At 42.8% G+C, this 23,445-nt stretch overlaps 5 protein-coding genes across 5 annotated transcripts; 3 read left to right on the forward strand and 2 right to left on the reverse strand.

Moving 5' to 3' along the window:
• Nucleotides 1–1,294: 1,294 nt before the first annotated feature.
• On the forward strand, nucleotides 1,295–7,635 carry LY79DRAFT_671862 (ATG C terminal domain-containing protein; the record flags this gene model as incomplete). The annotated part of the gene is made up of 3 exons (XM_060563980.1): nucleotides 1,295–1,468; nucleotides 1,553–7,558; nucleotides 7,618–7,635. The coding sequence occupies 3 exons, from the start codon at nucleotides 1,295–1,297 to the stop codon at nucleotides 7,633–7,635; spliced, it is 6,198 nt and encodes a 2,065-aa protein (XP_060411496.1).
• A 45-nt stretch (nucleotides 7,636–7,680) lies between these two features.
• LY79DRAFT_308004 (uncharacterized protein) lies at nucleotides 7,681–8,481 on the reverse strand. Its single transcript, XM_060552316.1, has one exon. The coding sequence runs from the start codon at nucleotides 8,263–8,265 to the stop codon at nucleotides 7,726–7,728; it is 540 nt and encodes a 179-aa protein (XP_060411497.1). The 5' UTR covers nucleotides 8,266–8,481; the 3' UTR covers nucleotides 7,681–7,725.
• An 81-nt stretch (nucleotides 8,482–8,562) lies between these two features.
• LY79DRAFT_308015 (uncharacterized protein) lies at nucleotides 8,563–9,255 on the forward strand. The gene has a single exon (XM_060552317.1). It carries the CDS (start codon nucleotides 8,620–8,622, stop codon nucleotides 9,154–9,156), a length of 537 nt encoding a protein of 178 aa, XP_060411498.1. The 5' UTR covers nucleotides 8,563–8,619; the 3' UTR covers nucleotides 9,157–9,255.
• Nucleotides 9,256–9,755: 500 nt separating this feature from the next.
• LY79DRAFT_671863 (family 8 glycosyl transferase) lies at nucleotides 9,756–10,965 on the forward strand (the record flags this gene model as incomplete). Its single annotated transcript, XM_060563981.1, has 2 exons — nucleotides 9,756–9,792; nucleotides 9,983–10,965. The coding sequence occupies 2 exons, from the start codon at nucleotides 9,756–9,758 to the stop codon at nucleotides 10,963–10,965; spliced, it is 1,020 nt and encodes a 339-aa protein (XP_060411499.1).
• Nucleotides 10,966–11,020: 55 nt separating this feature from the next.
• LY79DRAFT_561754 (SNF2 family domain-containing protein) lies at nucleotides 11,021–14,754 on the reverse strand. The gene has a single exon (XM_060558428.1). The coding sequence runs from the start codon at nucleotides 14,632–14,634 to the stop codon at nucleotides 11,422–11,424; it is 3,213 nt and encodes a 1,070-aa protein (XP_060411500.1). The 5' UTR covers nucleotides 14,635–14,754; the 3' UTR covers nucleotides 11,021–11,421.
• Nucleotides 14,755–23,445: the final 8,691 nt, after the last annotated feature.

Here is a 23,445-nt window from a genome sequence, read left to right on the forward strand (position 1 = left end):
TTGCGGACGCCAAAGAGATAACAGTTGTGGCCAGCCGACAGACAGACAGGCAAGGCAGACAGACACTGATAGCCAGGGCTGGAGATGTGCAAAGCGTGGCTGATTCTGCATCAACCAGCTGGAACGGGACGCACGGCTCACTGCATCATCGGAAGAGCACAAGAGACATTCCTTAGCGTGCAAGGGCCCCCCAGGCCTCTTCTCTCGAATGGTGTTTCCATCAGACCCAGTCACAAGTAATGTAATGTGCCCCCCTCACAAAGCAAACCGTCCTATCGGCTTCAGCCACGGTCATTACACTCCTGGCCTCTCCCCTCCCTCGCCCCCCTTATCGATAAAGACCTTGTGTACGGAGTAGTCAACTGATACTATCGGTAGGTAGGACCCCTGTGCACCCTGTCGGTGACGTGAACCCAGCCAGAGTCACGCGCTGTGAGAGCTTGTGGGGGGGACCAGTCTTTAGTGCATCTGGCTGTGTCCATGGCCCCCCTCTTACTCTTATGCCTCATGCCCCCCCCCCCCCCTTCCCACCCCCCATCTACACGTATCCGGCCCAGCCCAGTGCCGGCCTTGCCTTGCCTCATCATCACGCACGTCCAGGCCATACATACACTACTGACTGTTCGCACAAGGTTGCCCATTACCGTTACCGTTACTGTCACCTACCAAAAGGGGTACCCACCCTACCTGCCCTGCTCGCCTGTACCTTACCTTACCTCGACTGATCTTTAGTTCGCCTTCGCCCTTTGCCTAACTGCTTGCGAGAGCCCCCGACTAACTGCAATCACACTTGGTTAGGCTCGTGGGTTTCCCGGCCTCTCTTTTGCATACCTACCTCTTACAACTCCAACAACCTTAACCTCTTGGCTCCCTCCCATTCAGCCTGGCGCTTCCCTACTCGCCTTTCGACCTTGTCCTTGGCCTACTTCCTGTTGAATATTTCTCTCTTCCTCTCTCTCTCTCTCTTGCTCCCCTTTAGCGAAACCCTATCTTTGGATGACGAACACACCATGAACAGCGTCCCCGCCTTGGGCCGGGTGTCTTCTGATAACACGGTGACTGCAGACTGCGTCAACCACCCCCGGTGAACTGCAGCCTCTCCGCTTCGCTTGTAGACCAGCGCCGCATGTTCTTTCTGTTGTAGCCTGAGGAAATAACTCTGGCTACATCTACCGTACATTCGAGCTTCTCTACCCATCCTTTTCCGAATCCCCGAACCGATCTATCCATCGAATCAACTCATCTCTCCCACGAACCGAATAACCCACCCTAGGTGGGGGATACCGATTCCATCATGGCGACGATATTCCAGAGCTTCCGAAGCTCGACCTTGTCGAAGCGCCTGCTCATCTATGCCTTACGACGCCTAGAGCTCCTGGATGAGGAGACGCTAGACATGGAGAACCTGCAGTTCGCGCTCGGCAGGACAACTACCGCTGAGTTCAAGGACGTTGGAGTGCGCCTCAAGGTACGGTCCGGCACGGCGATCGACCGTTTTTGCCTACATGTCTATTGCCAAGTAAAGTGACTAACACGGCCGTCAAATTTCCAGAAACTCGAGCAACTGCTGCAGCTTCCTTCCGAGTTCCAAATCCAAAAAGCAAAAGTGCTAAAACTCAACGTCACCATCCCCGTCGACTTTTACACGAGCCCTATAATCATCGAGATCGACGGTGTCGACGTGCGGTTGAAGGTGTCCACCGCCGGCGAAGACAACAAGGCGGCGACGACGCCGAGCGAAGAGTCCACGGCAATCCCCAACACGGTCAACCTCGCCGAGTCGTTCCTCAATGACGATACTGCTTTGAAAGATGTCAAACTGGCCGAGGAGAAGAGGAGGTTGGAGAATGCTTTGGCCGCCGAAACACAGGACCTTGGCGGCTCGACCATGAGCGAGAGCTCCATGAGTGACGATGGCAGTCAGTTCGGTACAGGTCAGGCACTATCACTCCCCGGCTTTCTAGCCGGCTTCCTCCAAGGCATCGTCGACCGCATCCAGGTTCGCATCCGAGGCGTCACCTTCCAGTTGGATGTTGAGGTCCCCGTCGAGCCAAATTCGACAACACCGGAGCTTGTTACTTTTCAACTTGCTCTTGACCGCATAGATGTAGAGGGCGTCACTGCAGAGGCGCACAACGACGAGGGTGCGCCCACGATAGTCCCCAAGGACGGGAAGCGCCACATCGCCTTGTCCAAGATCCGAGCCTACCTGATCTCGGAAGCAAACGTCTTTTCGCAGTTTGCGCGCTCTCCCTCGGTTTCTTCACCCGCCGTCTCACAGTCTCCATCGTTCAGCGAGCGCGCTTCCGCATCGAGGCACAGTGCCTTTCGGCCGACTATGCAAGAGAGCTACCTCACAGACTCGGCGGATCTCTCCGAGGTTGACGATGCGCTTCTGCAGGACAGCGAGGATGCGTTCAACATTCCGTATGACTTCTCGAGCCAGCCAGAGGAGCCAGTCGAGGAGGAAGAAACGAATACACCTAGAGCATCGATATACCAGGACTTCTCTCCTCGAGCACATGTTCCCATGTCCCAGTCGACCGTCTTGGGGGACGAAGATCGTGCTTCTCCCTGGGCCAGCTTCCAGAGGGAGGCGAGATCAGAGCCTTCGCTTCAGCCCATCGAGGACGCCCGACCAGCCGACCTGCTTGACTTTGGAACACCTGAAATATCACATCACTCTATCGCAGCAAGCCAACATTCGAGCCCTGGAGGAGGTGAGGATCTGGCACAGTCCCACTTGTTTACCCACGAGGAGGCCGAGAGCATGTACATGAGCGCCTTTTCCCAGGCCGAACCGCAACCCGCCGGATCCAGAATGCCGGGGGGGTGGGATGCCGATTCGAGCCCAGGAACTTTACCCAGAGCAGAGATAGCGAGCCGAGTACCACGCCAACCGTCGCCACCGGCCTTCGAAGCAGCTGTGAGCACGCTCGATCCAGGGACCCATCAGTACTCGGACGCGCCAGCCCCTTCTCCACCAAAGGCGCCGTCGTCGGCAGTCGAGTCGGACTCAAAGTTTGAAGACGCGAGAGAACCAAAAGTGTCTCCGACAATGGTCTCCGAAAGCGACGACGTCGCAGAAACGCCTGCGCAGGCAGACGATGTGGCAACTCCAAGAGGACCGACCAGACTGGTAAAGGAACTCGTGTCTCTCCAGAACATATCACTGTACATTCCCTCACTCCACCAACACATGCATGTGCCGGCCGACTCTCAAGCTTCGATTTTGAGCCAGAATCAGGCGTCGCTCGGCCTGGCCAGATCAGTCGCGCCACAAGTTCCGGGGGCCTTCTCTGTGTACTCTACATCACCAGGACTGAAGTCGAGCTTTGTACCGAGGGAGCCACAACCGGTCATGACAGAGCCAGACAGCGATGGAACTATAGAGGTCCAATTGTCGCCTCTAGAGATCCGCTTCGACGCCTCATTGGCGTATCTGCTCGCCGTCGTCGTTAGCAAATTGTTGGATGCACTAAAGAGCAAAGGTTCTACTACCTCTGCTTCCAAGACGACTGAAACCTCAAAGCCACAACAGGCGTCCACAGTACCTGATACCAAAGTGGTTTTTGAAAAGATCTCACTCCATTTCCTGCACCAACTTGGCGGCGTTGCCGACACGGCGGAAAGAATCCTGGGCTCCCCAGGGTTGCAGATGCAGCCAGAGATTCTTCTCCGCACTGATCTCGACAACCTCAGCATAACCCTCAAGAATTCCAAGAAGGCGCTCGAGACGACCGTGGATCTTGAAAAATTCCGCTTCGGCTACGCAAGAGATAATATCATCTCATTTGATCAAAGCCTTCAGATGCGGGCCTCCGTCATGGACAAGTTCCCATCAGTTGGCTCAGATGTATCTGTCAAGGTGATAAAATCACCTGACTCGATCCGGACAGAAGTCACGACCTTGCCACTGCTGGTTCAACTCGACCTGCAAAGATTGGACGAGACTTTTAGCTGGTTCGGAGGCCTGAGCAGTTTTCTTAACATGAGCTCCTCCATGTCATCGAACGCGTCCCCGTCTGCCAAGCCGCCGCCGCCGGCACCCCCAAAGCCTCGTGGAGTTCGCTTCGACGCCCCGATCAATCCCGACGACAAGTCAGCGTCGGCCGAAAACAAGATTGACATGCGGATAGGAGGGTTTAATCTTGAACTAAAGGGCAAGGAGTGCAGTATTGGTCTGGAGACAAGTGCCGTCAAGATGGTGAGCCGAGAGCTGGGCATTGGTTTTGCAATCAGCAAGGTTCGGCTTGCCGGACCCTACATGAGATATTCTCGAAGCGATCCGCCAATATCGGCGGATATCGGAGGTGTGCGTTTCGAGTATCTAGCGACGCCTAAGGACAAGGATCTCGAGAGGCTTCTGGAGCTCATCATCCCGTCCAAAGTCAAGTTCGACCAGGGCGACGATGAGATCATGGTGGACACTCTCCTTAGGCAACGACGCAAGGGTGGCGTCCTGCGAGTCACTTTCGACCAGCTCAACGTCAGGGTTGACCAGATGCATCAGCTAAACTGCCTGCCCGCCCTGGGAGAGGAGGTTGCGCGACTGGCAACCGTTGCCAAGTATCTCCCTGAAGACGATCGTCCCGGCATTCTGCTCTTGGCCGAGGTCAAGGAGCTGGGCGCGGTTCTTGATTTCGGCGGAAAACTTGGTGTTCTGAACACGAACCTCAAGAACTTTGAAGTTGCTCAGATCACTGTGCCCTCGTTGGTGGCATTCGGCGTGCACGCCATCTCCGTGAATCGCAACCACCGAGAGGACCTTGTGAGTTCATCGACGACGTTGCCACCCGGAACGCTCACCCAAGGCCCTGTGCTCATGTTCCGCATGATTGGAGACGAGATGGAGCCGGTCATCAAGATCAAGATGCGCGATGTGACGATCGACTACCGTGTGCCAACGATCATGGACGTGCTGGGGCTCGCGGAGGATGCCACACCACAAGACTTCGAAGCCAGCCTTGCCGCTTCTGTGGCCAATCTCGGCGAGCAAGCGCATACTGCTCTAGCTGGCAAGAAATCCCAGACCAACAAACCACCGCCAGATCCTGCTCGACCCAACAGTAAGCCTATGACGGTCGACTTGGTTCTTCGCGATTGCCTGGTTGGCCTGAACCCCCTTGGTCTCCCCTCAAAACTTCTTATCGCCCTGACTGATTCTCGGCTTCAAGTGGTGCTTCCAAAAGACGTGGAAACCACGGCAAAACTGGACCTGAACAAGGCCTCCATTCTGCTCATTGACGATGTGGCTAACATAGGTGCGAACCCTACCGTGAACCGCCGGCAGTCGGCAGACATGTCGTCCCAGCAGGTCTCGCGACTTGTCGCCCAAGGCTTCGTGAGCATCTGCTATATATCCTCGGCAAAAGCAGTCGTAAAGGTGTCGGAAAGCCCGGAGGACGGTGAAAAGCATGTCGATATCGAACTCCGTGATGATCTGCTTGTACTGGAGACGTGCGCCGACTCGACGCAGACCCTCATCACCCTGGCCAATGCATTGACGCCGCCCACTCCGCCCAGCAAGGAGAACAAGTACCGCACCTCAGTCGTTCCAGTGCAGGACCTCTTGGCTTCGATTTCGGCGGAGGCTTTCGGCAAGGCAGAAGGCGACTACGACTTTGACAAGGACTTCGAGCTCGCGCAGGAGCTGGGCGGCAGTGATGAATACGATGTGGCGAGCGACGCCAGCCCTCTCCAAATCGACTCGCGCTACTACGAAGATGCCGGCCCGTCGGAGCCACTCTTTGATGCGGAGGGCTCCATAACGTCAAATGCCACGACAACTCAAGATACACACGACGGCGTACTGCTGACCAGCTTCAACGCTAGTGCATCCCACCATTCGGATGACGGTAGCGACCTAGTAATCCACGAGAACTTCTTCAATAAGGGACCAGAGACCGACGGTAGAGCCCAGGTCTGGAACTCATCCAAGAACAGCTATGACAAGGCACCCAAGGAACTTGTCGGGCGCAGCCCACTTCGAGTCTCGGTTCGTGACGTGCACGTAATTTGGAATCTGTTTGACGGATACGACTGGGAACGTACGCGCGACGTTATCTCAAAGGCCGTGCAGGACGTCGAGAATAAGGCCTTTGAGCGCCGCCGGCGATCGGACCGCGCCGTGTTTGAAGACGACGCCGAGGAAGACGAGACCGTCATTGGAGACTTCCTCTTCAACTCCATCTACATTGGTATCTCAACCAAGCAAGACCCCCGAGAGCTTGCGCAAATGGTCAACCAGGAGTTGAACGACAACGCCACCGACACGGAGTCTCTCGCAACCACCGCTTTCACGACAACGACAGGTCGCGCGGGAGGCGCCAGGCCCAAGAAGAGGCTGAGACTGAACCGAAGCAAGCATCACAAGATCACATTCGAGCTGCAGGGAGTCAACGTGGATCTGATCGCCTTCCCTCCCGACTCTGGTGAGACGCAGAGTTCCATCGATGTGCGAATCCAAAACCTCGACGTCTTTGACCACGTCCCCACCTCGACCTGGAAGAAGTTTGCCACGTACGACCAAGACGCTGGTGAGCGGGAGATGGGTACCAGCATGGCCCACCTGGAACTGCTGAACGTGAAGCCCCAGCCGGACCTTGCGGCCTCGGAAATGGTACTGCGGGTCACCGTGTTGCCGCTGCGGCTCCACGTCGACCAAGACGCCCTCGACTTTATCACCAGATTCTTCGAGTTCAAGGATGACAGCGCTCCTGTTCATAGTTCGAGCAGCGACGTGCCGTTCCTTCAGCGTGTCGAGGTCCACGACATTCCCGTCAAGCTGGATTTCAAACCCAAGCGAGTCGACTATGCAGGGCTCAAGTCGGGCCGCACCACGGAGTTTATGAACTTCATCATTCTGGACGAAGCACGTCTGACTCTGCGGCACACCATCATCTACGGAGTCTCAGGCTTTGACAGGATGGGCAAGATCCTCAACGATATATGGATGCCGGACGTCAAGGGCACACAACTGGCCGGGGTTCTCGCTGGCCTCGCGCCGGTCCGCGGCATCGTCAACATTGGCAGCGGTTTCAAGGAACTCATCGAGGTGCCCATCAAGGAATACAAGAAAGACGGCCGCATCGTCCGCAGCATCGGCAAGGGTGCGGCGGCGTTCGCTCGCACAACGGGCACGGAGATGGTCAAGTTTGGAGCCAAGCTGGCCATCGGGACGCAGTACGCGCTTCAGGGTGCCGAGGGTCTCCTGAACAAACCGCAGACCGACAACACGTGGGAGGATGCGGATCTCGACCCGGAGGAGAAGAAGCAGATCTCTCTGTACGCGGATCAGCCGACTGGCGTGATCCAAGGGCTGCGCGGCGGCTACTCGAGCCTGACGAGAGACCTCAACATGGCCCGCGATGCCATCATTGCGGTGCCGGGCGAAGTCATGGACAGCCAGAGTGCGCAGGGTCTCGCCAAAGCAGTGTGGAAGCGGGCGCCCACCATCATCTTCCGGCCGGCCATCGGGGCTACCAAGGTGATCGGACAGACGTTGATGGGCGCAACAAACAGCCTGGATCCGCAGAACAGGCGCAGAGCCGAAGAGGTGAGTTCTCCAATCGCGCGGGCCTCTCGACGGAAGACGATTTGCTGACTTTGAAGCAGAAATACAAGCGACACTAGACCCGTTTTCCAGTACTAAGAAGTGCACACGAATAAACACACCGGATACCAAGAACCAGTCATTGAAGGTGTTTCTTTCTTTTCTTCCCTCTATTCCGTTCCTGATTTGATTTTGCGGGGTTTGTTGTCTAGGAAGACGACGACGAAGACGACTCCCATACGATTGCATGAGACTGCATCATAGACTGGCGAAGGAGGGCACGTCTTTTTTTCTAATTTTTTTTTATCCTTTCTATTTTCTTCATACACCAGACCAGGTTGAGATTTTCTACGCTGCAAGGACGCCAGGAGACGCCATGTAACCCATGATATCTTGCATGGCTTGTTGCACCCTGGGAACTGGACTTGCCTCATTAAGTTGGCTCGCGGGTTATCGGGGCAGTCGGACGGAAAGGCTTGCTCTTTTTTTTTTTTTTTCCTCCCCTGAAACCAACAACTTGGTGTACCTAGGGTAAGAAAGAATGGTGACTTTACTTTCTCCCAAGATTGAACGAACGTTACGAACCGACTGATTTGTACTGAATTGAGAAGCGGTGATGCGAAAGGTTGGACAAGCAAACGTGAAGCGGGCGCAGCAAGCAGCAAATGTAACTTTTCGGACAATTTCAACAAGGCAAAGAAATGGCCCATGCCTCGACGAATTGGATGATCTCCGCGACGAATATCGGAGTTTCCTGGGCCGGACACTCGGAACTCAAGTCCCCACTTGCGTGCTCTGAGGCATGTGCTGGGCTAGGACTGAGGGGGGGTGAGGGAACACGCCATTGGATCCGTCGTCCGATCTACATGTTGGTGTTTCCAAAGGAGGGGGGGACGAATAACCCTGTAAGAGAAGAAACAACCGACCCTAAATGCAAGCAATGCTCAACCCCCCCCCCCCCCCCCCCCCCCCAAAAAAAAAACCCCCCCGAAACGAAACAAAAAGGTGAAAGGGGTCTGCAGCTCTAGGAATTTTGGGAAACACTAGTGCTTCAGGCAGGGCTGATGCAAGGAAATCTCATCACTTGGGCCTCTCAGAATGCGAAGGGAGACGGGTCAGCTCTACCCACGATAAGGCCCGTTCCTGGATTCTACGTCTACCTAAATGGGATAATCTATGACCCTTACATTTGCAGACGCCCCATCCGAGGGGGAGTGGAGTACCTTCGTAGGGCGAATTGCACCACACCCCCTCCTCTTTCGACATGGACAATCTCTCAATGCGCAATGCTAACAATCCATGCGCGAAAAGAGTGGGAAAGTACAAGGAGGAGAAGTCGGAGCACCCGGGACTCTTATTGCATACATACCTTTACCTCGGCGACATCGATGTCTAATCCCGATGGCGTCATCATCGAAGCACCAGCCGATCGAGATACCTCACCATTTATCAGCAAACCGCCTTCCTTCCCGCTTCGGCTTAGGATGGGAAATGACCTCGGATGTGGAAAGACCCTATTTCGGGGAGGTAAGGAGGGTGGGCTTGGTTTAGTTACTAAAACTCTCCCAGTTGCGTCGTCCAATGCCACATCGCAGAGATGACTCGTGGGTTTGTTTCCTTTCGGGGGGGCCATTTTTTTTTCCCTCTTTATTTCCTTGTTCGTTGACCCTTTTGGAGCCAAATTACCACTGACTCCTGCAACGGGATGCAGCCCAATCTTCCCCGTCAAGACCGTTTCTAATCTTGTGAATCATCTTTCTCATTCTTCCCTCCCTTTCTCTTCCACTTCTCCTCCCGTTCTACACACACGCGCGCGCGCTCTCTCTCTGTTTCTCTCTCCTCCCTCCCATCTGCCTACTCTCAGTTGAGCTTCGCATACCCAAGGATAGAGACACGCTCATACACGCACGAGTCTTGTTTACAGAGGGAGCTTTCCTGTCGACAACGAACATCCCGGCCGACCTAGTAAACAAACCCTGCATCTTTCTGTCATTCGAGCATCTGTCTCTTCTTGCTGACAGATCTACCCCGCCTCACCACCACCGGAGTCTGCCCCGCCAAATCTACGTGTGCCCGCGCATACGTAATCCGCCGCCGCCGCCATTGTCGTCGTTGTCGGCATCATCGCAAGCAACAAAGCAGCATCCCTTGCGCTCGTGACTTTCAAGTCACAGTCGCCATCATTGCTTCCACCGCCAACATGTCGGACGGTAGACGTGCCGTTGATTCGGACAAAGGTTTGTGGTTTCCCTTGCTACCTTTCTATCCACTCTCACTCTGACCCTCGTTATTCTCCCGCGATTGAGATTCTCGTCACTTGCTTGTTGGAAATTTCCCTGCCTCGCATGTTCCTGCTTATCGGCTCATTGTCGCAAACCACACGCGCGACTCGAACCAAGCTAATCCCTCTCCCGCGCGCGCACACAGTCTGGACAACCCTCATAACCAACCTCGACTACCTGCCCGGCCTGCTCACCCTCAACTACTCTCTCATCAGGTCCGGCTCAGCGTATCCCCTCGTCGCGCTCTACACCGACACCTTCCCGGCCGAGGGCCTCGCCGCCCTCGAGCGCCGCGGCATCCCCGCGCAGCGCATCGAGTACCTGCTCCCCACAAAGGGTCGCGACTACTCCAATGACCCGCGTTTCTACGACTGCTGGAGCAAGCTCTCCCCTTTCTCCCTAACCCAGTACGCCCGCGTCGTCCAGCTCGACTCAGACATGCTCGTCCTCCGCAACATGGACGAGCTCATGGACCTCCAGCTCGACGACGGCGACTTCGCCGCCGACCAGACCCCCGGCGCCGCCATCGGCGGCAGCCCCCGCTCACCGACCCTCGATGACCTCGCCGTCAAGAACCCGAGCACCCGCGTCTTCGCCGCCGGCCACGCCTGCGTCTGCAACCCCCTCCACAAGCCGCACTACCCGCCCGATTGGACCCCCGGCAACTGCGCCTTCACGGCGCAGCACGCTACCCCCCTTGCCGCCCAGCACACCGCTCCGGACTCCGTCACCCAGTCCCCGCTGGGCTTCATGAATGGCGGCCTGCAGGTCGTCAACCCGTCCCGCCGGCTGTTCGAGCAGATCATTCGCCACATGGAGCAAGGCGCCATGGACATGGACTTTGCCGACCAGAGCCTGCTGTCGGATCTCTACCGCGGCCGCTGGGTCGCCCTGCCCTACGTCTACAACGCGCTCAAGACGATGCGCTGGCCGGGCGTCCACGACGCCGTCTGGCGCGACGCCGAGGTCAAGAATGTCCACTACATCCTTGCCCCCAAGCCATGGGACGAGATCGACCCGCAGACGGGCGAGTGGACGGGCACCGACGAGTCGCACCGCTGGTGGGTCGACTATAACAGGGAGAGGAAGGCCAGCGAGAAGGCGAAGGGCATCGAAGACGAGTTTTGAGGGCGACCATGCGAAAATGTGTACATACGCGAGCGCATGTGTTATTTAGGGTTTTTTTTTTTTTTTTTTTTTTTTTTGAATGAGAGGATACACAACAGGCTCGCTGCCATGCCTCTTTTTCAGGGGCGGGGAAGGGTGTCTTTGCCTTTGTCTTTTTTTTCCCCCCTTCCCCGTCTTCATTTCTTGTTGGGGGAGGGGGGGCTTTTGCATCAATGGTTTAAGAGGAAAATATATTCTAGACACTCGCGCCCGATCGAGGGCTGGCTCATGGGATGAACCGGAATAAACACCCAGGTATCGGTTGACCACGTTGAACGTTGTCATCCTTCGTGCATGCGCATGCAGGAAGACTTTACCTAAAACAAGCGACGTAGGGGGGCCAAATGTGCTCAGAAGCCACAAAATAACGCCGGGGGTATCTATCCATACAGTAGTATCCGCCTCAAAAAAAGGCCTTCAAAGCTCGTCCGTGTCGTCTGTGTCGTAGATGAAGACCGACGTCCTCTTCTGGTCGGCTTCGGCCTCTGGTTTGACGGCCTCCTTCTCCGATTTAATGGCCTCACTAGTCTCGACAGGTCCCTGTTTGACCCCGTCCTTCTGCGTATGGACGATACCGCCCTCGCCTTCCTCGTCTTCCTCGGTCTCATCATCATCATCATCGATAATCAGTACGCTGTCTTTCGTCTCCTCGACCTTTGTCTCCGGCTCGTCCTTGAAACCGCCCTCCGGCTTCTGAACCTCCTCCTTGACAGCAGCGGCGGCAGCCTGCTCGGCCTCAGTCTCGGCCTTGACAGTCTCCTCGGCGAGTAGCTTGCCCTCGCGGATCTTGTAGAACGCATCGAGGCAGTTGCGTCTCTGGGCCTGCGTCCAGCTGCCGACGACCAGGGCGAACTCGGTCGCGGTTGCGAAGCCAAACTCGCGCGCCATGGAGCAAAACTGGCGCCGCATGACATCCTCGGGGGGGTTGTAAACGTACGAGAATCCCTTCAGCTTCTGTGCCTGTGCATTAAACGCCTGGCTGTCCGCGAACAGAGCGCTGTCGCCCTCTCCGTCGACGTCAGAGCTGGCCGCCATCTCCGCCTTGCGAGACAGCTGTTCCTCCACCTTGGATGTCCCAATCACCTCCGAGTTTTCGTGAGTGTACTCGACGCCTGCTGCCGACAGAATGGCCTGGACGGCATCGCTCTTTGCTTGCTGCGTTTTCGCAGAGTCGCCGGCCTTGGTGTTCTTCCCGGCCAAGAATGCGGCAAGCTGGCTCATGTCGCCGTCCTCCGAGCCGGCAGGGTCGCGCTTCAGGGCGCCGAGCTCTCCCTCCTCCTCCTCCTCCTTGGCAAGCTTCTCCATGTCGACGGTGGTCATGGCGATGCCTGTTCCTGCTTTTGCCTCGGCGATGTTGGTCTTGTTAACGATGTCACGAATCACGAGCTGGTTTTCGCGATACGTGAAGAGGTTCTCCAGGCCGAAGATCTCCCCCTTGCGTTCAGAATCCTGCTGCACACCTTTGAAGTACCGCCGCTCGGACGATGCCGTATAGCCAATGTTGGCCTGCTGCTGTTTGTAGATCTGCCTGGCGTAGACAATCTCCTCAATGGTTCCTGTGGACACCAGGCGGAAGACATCGACGTCCCGGACCTGGCCGATTCGATACGCTCGGTCCTGGGCCTGAAGATCGTACGATGGGTTCCAATGAGGGTCAACAATGACAACCTTATTTGCGGACGTGATATTCAGGCCTACACCGCCGGCCTTGGTCGAGATCAAGAAGACAAACTGGGTCGGGTCGGAGTTGAAGTCATCCACGGCCTTTTGCCTGTCCTCGTAGGAGACTGAGCCATCCAAATACGTGACACTGTAGCTGGTGTTGTGGAACAGGTGCTGTAGAATCCGAAGCAGGCGGACGCTGTGGGAGAAGACAAGGACTTTGTCGCCGCCGTCGTGCCAGAACTTGAGAAGCTTCTTCAAGACTTTCCATTTCCCACAGAACTCGGGGTTGGCCAGGTTCAAGATCGCATCTCTGTTCTGGTAGAGGTATTGCCACGTCTGTGGGCAGCAGGTCTGGAGTGCGCGAATTTCCCTCTTGTACTTGTCATCTTGGTCGCCCCCTCCTGCAGGGATGAGGAGAGTGAGGTGGTTCGATAGCTTCTGTAGATTTGTGACGCAGGGAAAGATGATTGACTGCCATGATGTTCCGTCCTCGAGCGTCTTCCGACAGCACCAGCCTTGGCCAGTGCCCGAGCCGCATTCGCAGGGGTCCGAGAGGGTGCGAAGAAGCTCGACGTCAGGCCTACTGATGAAGTTCTTGTACGCCTCCCGTTGTTGGTCGGTAAGCGGGCAGAAGACGACTCGGTCGCTCTTCTTGGGTAGCTGGTGGGCTATCAATGTTTTCATACGGCGCAGGAAGAAACCGGGAAGCAGGTTAGTGACAAGCTTTCTGGCAGTGACCCTGGCGTCTCGTAGCTGACCCAAGGTCGCGTCGTGAGACTGGCCTCGTGTCAGGGGCTTGGTGATGGTGTTGTTCCATTCGCTCAAGGTACCGAAATGGCCTGGATTCGTCCAGTTCAACAGGGTCCAGAGTTCTTCGTACTTGTTCTGGATCGCCGTGCCCGTCAAGCCAATACGGCAGAGCGCGTTGATGTCGTTCATAGCCTTGGTAACCTCGGAGCTCCTTTCCTTCATTTGGTGGCACTCGTCGGCGATGACGGCATCCCATTTGACCGTGTTGACCAAGCTCTTGTGGTTCTTGTAGGTCGTGTAAGTGGTGACCATGATTTCCGTCCGGCCGGCCTTGGCCGTGGAGAGCACATCCTCTTTCCCTGCGCCATGGAAGACATCGACCTTCCACCAGCCCCAGCGATTCAGCTCGTTCTTCCAGTTTTCGATGATGGATCCTGGGCAGATGATCAGGATCCTCGGGTACCAGCGACCGGAGATGTCACGAATCTTTTTTAGACGCTTCCTATCGCGCTCGTCGGCGGTCTTGCCGAAGGCGGCGGTGAGGAATGTGACAACCTGCACCGTTTTGCCGAGACCCATGTCATCGCCAAGCACGCCGCCTCTCTGGTAGACGAAGAGACGATGCAGAAACTTAACACCGACGATCTGATAATCGCGTAGGTACTGGGCAATTGGGGCAGGGATGATTCCTGCCGAATACTCGAGCTCGACATCTTGGTATGGCCGGCAGGGCTTGATCTTTGTGCTCTCGTCGAAGTTGGGTCGGCGCTCCAGCATGTTGAGTCGATCATGGTCGGAGAAGACGACGTCGGAATAGTCTGGCGGCAGCAAAAGACCGGCCTCCCGCAGTCTCTCGCGGTTCTTCTCGAACGCCTGCCTCCGCTCCTTCAAGTAGTCGGGCGCTTCAGCCACGTCGAGGTCATCTAACCCATCGCTTTCGTCGATGTCGACCTTAACGACGGCGCTCTTCTTGGATGATCGACCGTTGGGCTTGCTCTTCTGCCCCTTGCTGGCTGTAGGACGTTGGCCCTTGCGCTTCTTAGACTTTGGAAGCTCTAGGTCGGAATCTGCATCCCAGACTTCCTTCTCTTCGAAGTCAACGTCGATTTTGCGTTTCCCAAGAGATTTCTTGCTTTGAGGCTGGAACCCATCAATTTCCGAAGCTGTTTCGTCATCGTAAATGATAACGGTGTCTTGTTTGACCGGTCGGGTCATGATGGCAGCGGCACTATCGGTCGCATTGCGGTAATGGTACCTGTCGATGGTGATGACGATGATGGTGTAGATGTGGGGTTGAGAGCGCGACGACGCGACAAGACAAGTACCTTCTTGGAGTGGTGGCTGTGGGGGTTGCTGCTTGGCACAGGGTAGACAGTTGGTAGGGGGGTATTGTAGCTTCGGGGGGGGTGTCCAGCCAGTAGGGCAGAAGTTTAGGGGGAGGTAATAGGCTTATATATACCTTATATAATTTATAAATCTATAGAGTATAGTGTTATAATAGATAGTCTAGAGAGTAATACCCCCTTACTAACTAATTCTTTACTTAAGAATAAGTTATATAGTAAGTTATATAAGTAATATAAATAAATTATATTCTTAGTATATATAGTATATATATATTATATATATAATATTAATATAAGTCTAAAGAAAAAAAAGTAGTTAAAAAAGTAGTAAAATAAAACCTTAGAATAGTTATAAATTAAGAAAATAAGGAAAAAGTATAAAAAAATAATAAAAAATATATAAAAAGCCTCTCTTTAGTATATACTTAACTAAAGCTAATAATATCTTAAGTTTATATTTATTTAATTTAAAAAGTAATAAATAATATACTAGTTAATATAAGTATTAATAATAGTTTTACTTTTTTACTTTTATACCTTTTTAACTTATTAGATAATAAGGATTAAGTAAATAACCCTAGGTACTTTAGTATTAGAGATAATAATACTAAGGGTACTAAAAAGACACTAGCTAGTGCTTAGTATATACTTAGTAAATAAATAAATACTATAAGTTTTTAAGTAATATTAATAGTTACTTTATTAATCTTAATAAGATAACTTTTAGTTAAATTCTTATAACTAGAGTAGTAAGTTAAGTATATTAGACTTACTATATTATATAGGCTAAACTAAGATATAGTCTAAGTATATACTCTTTATATATTATATATATACTAAATATATACTAAGACTTAATTAAGTAGTTTAGTATTTTTTTTAACTATAAAAAGAGAAGTAAAACTACTATAAGGTCTATTTAAGACTATTTTACTTTACTACTTTATTTACTAACTTTAAAGAATAAAATACTTTACTATATTATATTTTTTACTTATAAAGAGAATATAATTAAGGCTAAGGCTAAGAAGCTTATTAAAGCACTTTTAAATACTATCTAATACTTAATATATTATAAGGAGTATATATTAAAGTAATTATATTTAGTATTTAGGTAATACTCTCTTAATATATATTTAATATATCTTAAGTATATACTAATTATATTCTAGAGATATACCTAAAAATAATAAAGTCTAGTATTAATCCCTTATATATAGTAAGGTTAAACACTATAAATTTATCTCTAAGTCTTTTCTAAGGCCTAATTAGCTTTATAATAAAAGGAAAGCTATTTAAGTATATTAAAAGCTTTATAAAAAAACTAAAAGGTTAAGAATTACCTTACTACTTAAAAAAAATATTTAATCTTAGACTAAAGTATATATTATACCTATATCTTATATATACTAAGAGAGTACTAATTATATACTAATATAACCTTATTTAAATACTTTAAGTTAATCTAAGGCTATTAGTAAGTAAATTACCTTTATAAGTAGCCTAGTTAAAATAAGGACTAAGATATCTATACTTACTAAAAATAAAGATTTAAGGTTTTTACTTAGAATAAGGTATATATATACTAAGTATATACTAGGACTAAGTATTAATTATATCTATTTCTAGATTACCTATATTAGTTATAAATAGTTAAGTAATATAGAGCCTTAGTATACTATATATAGTATTTTATACTCCTAGAGCTAGATTAATATTAAGTATTTATATTAGCTTTACTTAATAAGTTAACTATATAGCTAAAGTAATAAGTATATCTAGGCTAAAAAGATATTAAGTATAAGATAAATATATAGTAAGTATATTATTAGTTTTTACTAGTTAATTAATAAGGATCCTTATCTTATAATATTACAGAGGTTAAGAAAAAGTAGTTAATTATAGTTATTAATAGTTAACTAGTTAATAAGGTAAAGTAGGCGCATAAGTATAGTAGTACCCTTGTGTATAGGCAAAGGTAAGGGATTCTACTAGTAGGTAGTATATTATATAACCTACTACCTCTAGCTATATTACCTATATACTAACACTAGTAACTTTCTTATGTAGTAAAAGTTATTAGCGCTTTTATTCCTCTTAAAAAGCCTAAAAATATAATAAAACAAGAAGAGTAAAAGTATTACACTTTTTATAGTTATATACTACTATAAATTTATTTATCTATTTACTTAGTAAAGGTAGGCTTATACTATTTTATTTAGGTATATTTCTCTTTAGCTATAGCTATTAAAGGTATATACTTATATTAAATAGATTTAACTACTATTAATCTATATAGTTTATATAACTTATTTTCTTTTTTAAGTGCCTATTATCTTATATCCTATTATTTTTATTATTTCCTATTATATTTATATAACTTATCCTTTTATCTATATCTTTACTTTATTATAAGAGATAAGACTTTTAAGTGCTTAGTTTAAGGAGAACTTTATAAACCTATTAGTAAAGTTATTATTACTATAGATCTATTATACCTTAAAGAGCTTATATTACTTATATAATTATTATAGTACTATAATATTAATTATTAAGTACTTCTTATAAATAGTACTTAACTTTACTAGGCACTTATATAGTAAGTATAAGTTAGTATAAGTAATAGTAAAGATTAATAAGTTACTAAGCTTATTTACTACTATTATAATAGTTATAAAAAAAGTATACACTATATTAATACTTATAACTATACTATAGATTTCTAATATAAGAACACTTTATATTATTTATTTAGATTTAGTTAATAAAAAATAAAGAATATTACTATAAAGAGTAAACTTACTTTACTTATTATTAACCTCTTTATTAGTAAAAAGAATAATAAATCCTAACTATAAAGTTAAGTTATAATTATTAGTAAAAGATTTATTAATAAATATAAAGAGCTTTATATTAAGTAGGTTAAAAAAAATAAAGGTAAAGCTATAGTTAAGTATATTTATCTACTACTAGATTCTTTAGTTAAGTTACTAAATAGCTTTATTATTAGGCTCCTTATACTAGGCTATAGTAAATAGTTAAAGTATACTTTAGGCTAGTAAATAAAAGTAATATATACTCCTTAAGTATACTACTAGATATAGTCTTACTAGGCTATAGGTAATTTCTTGTTAATAAGTCTTAGCTTTATACCTTAGCCTTTCTAGTAAAGTATAATAAAGGTATTTTTAGCTAAAGTTAAAAAGATAATCCCTCTATTAAACACTAGAGGTTTATTCTCTATAAGTAAAATTTTCTTTTTTATAAAAAGCTTTACCTTAGTAAGCTTATTATCCTTATAGTTAAAGAAATTAATACTAGTTAAGCTAATTATATTATTTATTTATATTCTAATTATTATAAAGTTAAGGTTTTTTATAAATAAAAGAAGTAAGTATAGGTTATATAAAGTAGTAACTATATTAAGCTTTTCTTAGTAGTAGTAGTTATATATTACCTACTAATAAGTATTTACTTTAGTAAAGCTATATAATAGCTTTACTACCTTTATAATAGTACCTTAAGAGTATTAATTATAGATCTAAAAAGGAAGTTATATATAAATAGTATAGTTAAGTTATAAAGTTAACTATATATAGGCCTATATTATATTCTATAGTTATATTACCTTACTATTAGCTATAAGGAATAAGGTAAGTATAAGAATTATATACTAGCTAGCTCTCTAAATTATAGGTAACTAAACTAGTAAGGTTTTTTTACTATTATTACTATAACGTTATACTATAAGTTATAATTTCTTATATAGCTTATTATTTTTACCTTTAACTTTATTAATAAGGTAAGATTTAAAGATATAGCCCTAGTAAATAAAAGGGTTATATATAATAATCTTAAATATACTATAGTTAATAAGGCCTTAGATTTTACTTTTTCTTAACTACTTAAAGGGCTTACTAGGTATAGTAATAATGCCTTAGTTATATAGTTATTATATAAGGGCTAGGTTAGCTTCTTCTTTAGTAAAGAAAAAGGTAGCAGGGGGAGGTTTATTTATTTCCTATAGTAGTATATTAACTAGAGTCTTATATAGGTGCCTATAGGTACACTGCAGAGGAGAAGAGGCTATAGTTTAGACAAGTGCTTTTGTCCTTATTAAAGAGTTTAAAAAAAATACAAAATATAATATAATATAAAAATATAATATAAATATAATACAATATAATACAAATATAATACATGTATTTGTATTGTATTGTATAGGAAAGACAATATATGTATTTATATTTATATTGTATTATATCTGTATTATATTTTGTATAATATATAACTATATAATATAAAAAATAAAAATAATTAAAAATTAGTAAATTAATTATATATAGTACTATTAACCTTCTTTTATAGTATAGTATTATTTATATATTTTATTTAAAATATAGTATACTTAAAAACTAAGATTTAGTAAAGTTTATTAAGTATTATTTATAAGTATTTACTACTATATAAGTAATAAAGATAAAATAACTATATATTACTTAAAGTATAATATATTAATATACTATAACTATACTAAAGTTACTATTAATAACTAAATATATACTAACTAACTATATAATAACTAACTATATAATAACTAACTATTAAGACCTAACTATATAATAAATAATAATATAATAAATAACTTTTAATACTTAACTATATAATAACTAAGTATATAATAAATAGCTTTTAATACCTAACTATATAATAAATAACTATATAATAACTAACTATATTATAACTAACTATATAATAAATAGCTTTTAATACCTAACTATATAATAACTAACTATATAATAACTAACTATATAATAAATAGCTTTAAATAGCTAACTATATAATAACTAACTATATAATAAGTAACTATTAATAACTAACTATATAGTAATACTATAGAGTATAGTATTAGTTATAATTATTATAACTAGGAAGAAAGTAGTGTAAATAAGGTTTTAAATTATAATATTGAAGAAGTAAAAGAATACTATATTACTAATATTATTCTAAATACTTTTTATAGTAATAATATTAGAAATTTTAGTATTAGTAACTAAGTAACTAAGAGTAAATAATAATATAACTACTTTTATATATATATATAAAGAAGTAATAGTATTAGTATTAATAAAATACTTTTTTTAATATATAGATATATATATAATCCTACTAATATATTTTTACTTATATATTATTAGACTACTATATAAATATATATAAAAAGAATTAATCTTGTATTTTTTCTTTGTATTTTGTATAATATACAAAATACAATACATGTATTTGTATTTGTATTGTATCGTGTATAGGAAAAAATACAATATAAATACATATATTATATTGTACTAGAAAAAAATACAAATACATGTATTATATTTGTATTGTATTTGTATTGTATTTTTTTAATACTCTAGTCCTTATAGTAATAACAATAGTATCCTCTATATATTCACTAGCGTAGTTAGTATCTATAGGTTAGTTAAGTTAAAGATTTATATTAGTAGGCTTATCTACTTCTTTTTTAGTATAGTAAGGTTTAACTAAGGTAAAATAGAAGTTATATAGGCTATTAATATTAATAGTATAATCCTTACTATTAATAAATAATAGGTAGTATAGGCTAAACTATTTGCCTTTTTTATACTATACTTATACCTTACTACCTAATAGTAGGTCCTTAATAGTAGAGGTATCTAGACTATTATATACCTTAAGTGCCTTATAAACTTAGTGTATTATATAGCTCTTATAAAAGTTATTAGTAGCCTTTTAAATAATAGCTACCTATTAAATAATATTAAGTAAAAGAGTAAAGTTAGTAGTTATATAGGGATAAGTACTAAATACTAAGAGGGTTAGTATAAGGCTATTAGGGCCTATAGTATTATTAACTACCTTAACTATATTCTAAAGAATAAATTTATAGTTAGTAGTTAAGTACTCTTTATATATAATTTTATAGGCCTATAAAGCACTATATAGTATTATTTAACTTTTCTAATACTATAGTGTACCTTAATAAGGATAATCTTAACTTTAATGCCTATTATATAGGCTTTATATAAAAATTTAGTTATAGTAAAGTTTTTACCTACGTTAGTAAGAATCTAGTCTAGAGGTCCTTAGTAGACATTAATCTAGTAATAATAAAGTGTCTCCTATATAGTCTTTATAGAAATATTATAAAGAAAGTATACTATATTAAAGGTAGTTATAGTATTAATAATATAAAGGACTAGTTAGTTACTTTTAAGGTATATAATATTAATAATAACCTTATAGTTAAAAGAATAGTTATTATATAAGGTAAATTTAAATTATAAAGGTGCTTTTCTATAAAGCTAGTAGTAATAGTAGTATTTAGTTAAGTACTTAATAGCCTTAACCTTAACCTTATAATTAGCCTTATAAAGAACCTTATAAAGACAGTAGACTAATAAGTACCTAAATTATTAGTAAAGTTATTATAACTCTATATTAGTTAAGTAGTAACTAGTAAAGCTATATTTAGGTAGGCTAAAAAGTATTTATAGATGCCCTTATTTTTATATAACTAGTACTATAACACTACTTTATTAAAAGTATTTATAAGGTTATTAAATTAAATAAGTAGTTAATCTATATTTACTAGGTAAAGTAAGAAGGGTATATTTATAAGTATTATATAAAAGATAATAGGCTTAAATAGTATACTAACTATAATAGTGCTCTTTAAGTAAATAGTGTTACTACTACTAAACTAGATCTTTACTTAGCTAGTAGTAGCTATATTAATAGTTACTAATAGTTAGATTTACTATAATATAGTTACTTATAAGTAACTAGTAGTAAAGAAGGTTACTATACCTATATTAGGTAAAATACCTTAAAAGATACCTAATAAGTAATAATCTAATATAAAAGAGGTAGCTAGATCTAATAATACTATACTAAGGTTATCTTTTATTAACTAGTAATAGATAGCTTAGTTAGCTAGGCTAAAGGTAAGCTTATTATTACTAAAGGTAGTACTACTAAAGAATATAGTAGAGGTATAAAAGGTATTACCTTTTAGTTTATTTTTACTACTTTTAAGAGTATAGTTACCTTAAAGGTAGTAACTAAGGTCCTTATTATTATCTTTATTACCTTTTTCTTCTTATAGGTAACTACCTTTATAGCTAGTAAAAAAGGTTTAATATATAGTTAGTAAAAAGTCTTTTACTTAGTAGTTATTTTTAAATTATTAATATACCTTATATTACTTATTAGTAGTATATTTTATTAACTAATAACTAGGCTTATAGTAAATATAGTACTTCTTAGTATTATAGTTACTATTGTTATTACTATAATAGTTACTATTACTATAGTTATTACTAAACTACTAGTTATACCCTTAGCTATAGTAAGTATAGTTAACTTAGTATTAATTATTAAGGTCTACCTAGTACTAGTTAACCTTATTATTATATTTTATTATAGTACTTACTAATAACTATAGTTAGTTATAGACTTCTTTTAATATAGGCACTAAATTAAATAAGTATAATTTACACTTATAAACTCTAAAGTAAGTATTTAATAGCTAAGATTAAAGGACTTTATTATTATAGTAACTATTAAGTAGTACTTATTAAATAAAAGTAAGTTTATTAATAAGCTTTTTAAGTACTTTAAGCTTACTTTTTTTAGGGTTATTATATATAATATAGTAAAAAGTAGTATTTTACTACTTAGTAAGGTATATCTAAATAGCCTTAGGGCTCTTAAAGTAAGCTCTTATTTAAGTAACTATAGTAGTAAAGTCTTAATATTCTTATTACTAATTTAGGTAAAATAAAAAGTAAAAGCTTTACCTTTAAGTATTAATAAAAAGGCTAATACTATTTAGTATTCTTAATACTAATTTTACTATAGTTATTATAGAATAAGTTTAACTTAATATTAAATATATTATATATTTTACTAGTATACTTAGATTTATTAGTAATAATCTTAGTTAAAGTAACTAATTACTAGGTAAAAGAATAGTTACTAGTAGTACTACTTTTAATTAGTAGTAGCTATCCTATGCCTTAAGGTTCTATAGGATTAGTATATAAGTAAGTAAAAGGTTTCTACTATAATTAATAATAAGTAAAGAAGAATAATAGACTATTACTTTATTAAGATAGTCCTTATATTATATTATATAAGAAAGTAGTAAATCTTATATAGATTAAGTCTACTATAGTAATACTAAGGTTTACTATTCTTACTATTATAACTTTTATACTTATTTATTAAGTTAGGCCTATATTATTACTAGTTATTACTTAAGGTTTATAAATATTACTAGGCTTTATTTAGTTATATAGGTAATAGGTTACTATTACTATTTTTACTTATACTACTCTAGGCTAATATAACTATATTAGATATTATTTAAAAAGCTATTATATATTTTAATAAGCTTATTAAATATTACTAACTTATACTATATTTTTTAACTTCTTTATTTATTTATATATAAAACTTATTATTATTAATAATAGTAATAAAGTATAAGTAATTTATTAATAGTCTTTAAGTATAAAGACGCCTTAGTTAAAAAGAAAGTTATAAAAATTAATAGTAGTACTTTACTAGTAGTACTAAAGAAGGCTTTATTTTATCTATTAAAGTAATATTAAAAGTCCCTCTAGAGCTTATAACCTAT

This window comes from Colletotrichum navitas, assembly GCF_030913465.1.
Source record: "Colletotrichum navitas strain CBS 125086 chromosome Unknown LY79scaffold_55, whole genome shotgun sequence".
Classification (NCBI taxonomy): domain Eukaryota; kingdom Fungi; phylum Ascomycota; class Sordariomycetes; order Glomerellales; family Glomerellaceae; genus Colletotrichum; species Colletotrichum navitas.